General features: G+C 39.5%; 1 protein-coding gene across 1 annotated transcript; it reads left to right on the forward strand.

Annotated features, from left to right (window-relative positions):
* The first annotated feature begins 748 nt into the window (after positions 1-748).
* On the forward strand, positions 749-3,807 carry LOC139782706 (IQ motif and ubiquitin-like domain-containing protein). The gene is made up of 3 exons (XM_071721742.1): positions 749-1,119; positions 1,415-2,112; positions 2,420-3,807. The coding sequence occupies exons 1-3, from the start codon at positions 749-751 to the stop codon at positions 2,995-2,997; spliced, it is 1,647 nt and encodes a 548-aa protein (XP_071577843.1). The 3' UTR covers positions 2,998-3,807.
* Positions 3,808-5,867: the final 2,060 nt, after the last annotated feature.

A 5,867-nucleotide genomic window follows, 5' to 3' on the forward strand; every position in this document is an offset into this window, starting at 1 on the left:
ATGTTTTGCAAAAGATAAGAAACTAATTTATCGAGACTATAAAGCGCTCAACAATAATCAGATAATCTCTGAAGAAATTGAATAAATCTACTTGAAGTAATTCCTCTTTCTTTTTTGCAAAAAGCTAATTTTTATTATTTGATTCTGCTCAAATCTAAGAAATTAAAAATGAAAATTAATAAAAACAAGGAAATTGCTCGCAAATTTATATTACATTGTAAATGCGTTGAATCACGATATTATAATATTCAGTTTTTATATTAATATGACTTCTAAAACGTATACTTTACATATATATCAAACTGTGTTTTTATAACATCGTCTCTGGTTTTACAATTTTATGAGACATTGGAATTTTTCGCTTTCATATGTTTCACCGTAATTTATGCCGAAATAATATAGTACTTGCTGTAAAATTATAATTTAAAAGCTGAGAATTGTTATCGAGAAATTAAAGCGTGGTTTTCTACGAAGACTGTATTATTTTCACATTATACATCATAATCGGAAATTACAATAGTAACTTTCCTCTAAATGCGCCAGAGCTTTTATACCTGCAGATATCCGATATTTCTTCACTTTACATTTTCGATCTAGAGGAAGGAGCGGGGAAGCGGCGGGGGAAGGAACGTAATCTATCCATTATTATGCGATGTTATGCCTTTGTTTTCCGACTTTCTTGATCGAAACCTTTTTCTTGTAAGACATAGGCGGTTAGATCCCCGGCGGGATGAGACGCTGATGCTCCATGGCGGTCGTTGCGAGAATACAAGATTATGGCTCAAGGACAAAGCCGTTTCTCGGCGGATGGAGGAATACCGTTACCGGCTTGATCTATCATAATGCCTGCACGCAGACACGCAGCGGCGCCGGCGGGACGAGGAGCAGGATCACGCAGACCGTCGCGGTCGTGGACACGGTCACCGATGTCGTTCACGACCAGGCGGTGCAGGTGGAGGCGATGCAATTTTTGCCCGATATACGTGACAAAATTATCGCGCCTGGAAATTCTTTCTTCGGGAAATTGCCGGCGTCAGTCGAAGAAGTCAAATCGTTATCCCGCCAGAAAAATAGTATAAGAATTCTTGACAGCGTCGTTAAAATACAGAAATGTTATAGGTAAATGCGGATTTTACTACAAATAAGATATTTATAATGTATATATGTTAATTTTTTTTTGACAAATTAAAGAGTGAACGCCCAAATTCATACAACTTTTAGTATTTCTGTAATAACTATTCCTAACTTTTGTCGGAACAGTATAAAAGTGATGTAAAATTAAAGAAAAAGAATTTCAATTTTTATCAACCTATTTTTGCTTATAATTTAATTCGTGAAAATACACCTTATACATTAGAAAATTACGCTACGATCAATAAATTCAAAGCAATTATCAATTCGGATCGGTTCGCAGGGCTTATCGAGCTAGAGTGGCGGCTAGAGCAAACGCTCTCGAAGTGATTGATGTTGCTCAACATGATGAAGCGAACGTGACCGAGCACGCAGGACGTTCTCAGGCGCTGTCCGTCTACAGCGGCACGGATTTCGTGATACTGAATCGTTGCCCGCCGCGTACGAGCTCCGACTTCGAGTCGCTCTACAATCTCCTGGACCGTTGGCGAATCCTCGAGACCGAGCGAGCGAGTCTCACGCTTCTCGGGTCATCGAGGGTCGCCACCTGCGGCATGATCCTGTCAAAGGAGGTCGAGCTGTTGCGCGCCATAGACTCCATGAAGACCGCTGTCCGTCTCAAGTATAGAGAACAGAAGCGACATCGATTCCTGGACGAGTTATCCAGGCCGATCACCTGGCAGGACAGTCGAGGTCGACCGATCCTGGTCGACACCCTGCGCATTCAGCGAGCTCGCCAGCACAAGAATGTCTACGCCTCGCTGTCGAACGAGAACTTGTCCATCCCGGAACGGATCGACTTGTTGCACGACCTGAAATACATCGCCGATATGCACACGTGCAGCCAGTCACACGAGCTCGTTTACTTGATCGACCAAGAGCTGGATCTTTTAATGTGTCGCGTGGACACGAGCAGACTCAACTGGCTCAGGAATCGACTGAAGTTGAGCTTCCTCAGGCTGGCGCGCAACACTCTGCAAGGTCTTTCAATCTTTCGCTTCGTTTATGATGGTGATGCAATAGTTTCCTTAAACAATTCATTAAAACAATGGGTAAAAACTTGAAGTTGAAAAATTTACATATGCAAAACTATTTTTAAATTCTAAAGTTAGTCTTTAAATATTAAGATATTTTATTTATTCGATATATTAGTCGCTATAGTCGAATAAATAAAATATCTTGGTTTAGTCGGCTAGTCAAATAAATAAAATATCTTGGTTTATAATCACTGGCGGACAAATTTATTCTTTTCCTTTAAATATTAATTAATAATTTCTATTCGTCTCAGGCGATATTGAGGAAGACGCGCATCTGTTCGACTGGTCAGACACCAGCATCACGCGCCTCTGTAGGACCTGCGGCAGGCTCTTATCTTTGGAAAAGTTCCCCCGCGAACGGCGATTGCGCTCCTCTTCTTGCGTCTATTGCACGTCCATGCGAACCCGGAAAAGCCCTCGCATCGTGTACGAGCCCTACGAGAGGATATTATGGGAAGTCAGACGTTTCGAAGCCAGGATGGGTTGCTACGGCAGTCTGGCCTTCGTGGTCGGAGCTAAGGTCATCTGTCGCCTGGTGAATAAAGTCTGGCACGGTAGGTCAGGCATCTCCGAGTGCGACGACCTCGACGAGCTGAGACTGACTCGCTTCCGACGCGAGCACGAATGGGCACCCTGGAATTCTCTGTTATTGACGAAAACCGAGGCGGCAATTCATCACGGGATCGCTGATATCGAGAGTTTCTATGATTCATCGCTCCTGCAGAAATTTTACATGAAGAATCTCCAGGCGAAAGTACATTTCGAATCGATCTCTCAAGCGCGGAGGAACATCGTGACACCGTCTTCCTCGATGGAAGATCAATATTGACTTCTTTTTTTACTTAATAGACGTAAGAGAGAGCTAAATGAACAGTGAATTACGAATTTTTGCAGAAGAAAAAAATTTACAGGCAATCTTTAGCTCAATTTTAAGTTTGCTTATTGCCACGCATATTGTACAATTGTTATATTATTGTTGTTTATATAGGAATAATTGGAAAGTTATCAAAGTTATTATATTAAGGGGATATTCTGGTTTGAACCAGAATATCTACTTAACACAATTTAATGTTTAAGCTCAATTTCTGATGTGAAGAAAAAATGCCACAAGAATTTGTTTGACATCCACTTGTGATTCGCGCAATCTTTGTCCGCTGTTAAGCGACCACAATATTATACTCCGCACTTGTACGAGTGCAGTATATGTGTTTCCACGGTTCCACGAGAGAAATTTCGCGAGCTGAAGGCTCGTTCTAAGCCAATTACCAAGTTGTAGAGAAACGCAGTCCGCCTCCGGATGTCGGCCGTTCGTCCTGGCGGAAGTTGGGCGTCGGGGAAATACGTTGAGCTCGCATTATAGCCGGGACATCGCCGTTGTTTCTCGGATTTTCTCGCGACGCCTTCGAGGCAGAATGCCCTGGTCACGTTGATGGCGCCAGTTAATCGCGTTGCAGTTTATGAACTAAGTTTCTAAAGGCGAGAAAAGCGCAAAGGCGCGCCGCGCCTCGGTACGACTCGGACATTTAAATGCTGTCCATGCGCGTGTCGATTTCAGTGTAACACGTTTTCTTATTTTCCTCCCGCCTTTTATAAGATTTATATTTATTTTTATTGGAAAGTTACCGTTTTTTTTTTTCAATAAAACGTGATCGCGATAGCAATACCAACGACGAAAGGTATAGTATTAAAGAATAAAGACACTTATTTAAATTGAAGGTGATATGTTACATAAAATGTTACGTTAGACAATATTAAGATTGCAAAGAAGTAATCAAATAAAAATAAATAAATTGTACATATTAATATTATATTTATCTATTGTGTTAAAAAAAAAATTTGTACAGTAAGTACAATTATTTTATATTAATTTTATATTATTATCTCTAAATAAAAAGTGTAAGTTTGTGCTTTCTTTTATACGTGAAAAAGAATTTATTAGCGAAACTTTGACTTTACGATCTAATACTGTTGAAACGATCTCGCAAGCATTGTTTCGGCGACGAAATGTCGATAAACTGAAGAAACGACACGCGCGTCTGTATGGAAAAACGGCGGTTGCGGCGCGGAAATCGCGTCGTATACAAGAAACAAAGTGTTATGGAAAGGTCAACGATAAAAGCGGCCCCCAGCGTAGTAAAAGAAATAATAATGCAAAGACGAAGTGCTCGTGTGACAGGCCATTTCACGGCGGTATCCACATATGATGATAATTTTTATTTCTTATCACCTCGGGCAACCGTGCGTTCCGTACGGCGGCAGCGAATGACTCCCCGGAGTAACGTTTAAAACGAACTTTCTTCGTGATAGTCTGGAAGAAATTCAACTCAGATATTAAAGCTCTCGCGTGTCACACGTGTGAAAGTAGATCTGGAAACGTTCGACATTATTTTTTAGGATGGTCGATAAACGAATTTAGACACCTGTCGAAAATTACGAATTTTGTTAGTAATGAATTTGAAATATTTAAAATATAATTTAATACGTCAGTCGTACGTGCCATTGTATCGTGTTTTCTTTTTATTAACGAATGATTGCACAGTAGATTTAACAGTAGATAATATGTGGCGTTAAAAATCAAGAAGCCGTGAAAAACTGTAGCAGAATTTTTTCTGTCTAATATAAGTGAAGTTTATAAGCTAATTGTTATCTTCTGAATTATATTGTAAGAGAGGAGGACGCATTGGCAGCATACTCTGTAAGAGAGAATTAGGTGTATCGTGTACAGGATAATGATCCCCTTGACAATATGTGAACATGTGCGATTCGTCGATAATATGGGGCGAGACATAATCTTTCAATCAGCATTCAGCAATTCATCGCGGATCAACAGATAATCGTATTAACCCGGAAATACCGCTAATAAGTACCCGTATATCGTGAATGATCTAGCATGATGAATCCGTCATTGCGGCCGATAGCCAGTCAATGGACAATCCAATGGAAGTACACGGTACTTCCTAATGGATTTGTCGTGATTAAATAGTGGAGGGGCACAATGTATGGTCGGACGCGCGGTACGCCTTCGGTAAGTAGTAAATGGACGTTCGCAGTCGGCACGCGATATACCGTCGCTTAAGTAGTACAGGAAATGCTTCGATCGGACATGCTTGTGAAGAAGCCCGATTCTATTGTATGTACATTGATTTATACATATATATGTACAACGTTGAGTTATTGATAAATAAATTAATTGCAATAACACATATATATGCCGAAACTATGCGTCAACATGATTAAAACTTCAGATCAAGTTACTGAATTTTATATATTATACATTTTTGATTACTAAAAAAATAAATTGTTTGTGAAATCTTAATTTTGACAATTTTTCTTGTTAGAATAATTATAATTATAGTTGTAAGATAATTGTAATATGATATAATTTTTTATAATTTATTATAAAAAAAAACTAAATATATTTAACATACTTTTTATTTATGGATTATGGATTAAAGATTATGAATTAAAAGTGACAACGCGACAGTTGTGTGGATAAAGTATAAGAATTTTAACGCGTATATCAGATTGTAATCCTCACCGTTGTTGAATAGCGCACGCTCGGTTATATACTAAATCGTTAAGTTCATGTCGTTCGGGTACGATGTACCCTCGGGAACGATTATATTTTCGGCGGTATGGTATATGCGAGCCAGTTTCCTACAAGTCGAAGTGCCAGTCGCAGTTTTGCATCGAAATAAG

The sequence above is a fragment of the Temnothorax nylanderi genome, unplaced genomic scaffold, assembly GCF_030848795.1.
Source record: "Temnothorax nylanderi isolate EJ_2023f unplaced genomic scaffold, tnyl_v1.0 TNYL_tig0434_pilon, whole genome shotgun sequence".
Classification (NCBI taxonomy): domain Eukaryota; kingdom Metazoa; phylum Arthropoda; class Insecta; order Hymenoptera; family Formicidae; genus Temnothorax; species Temnothorax nylanderi.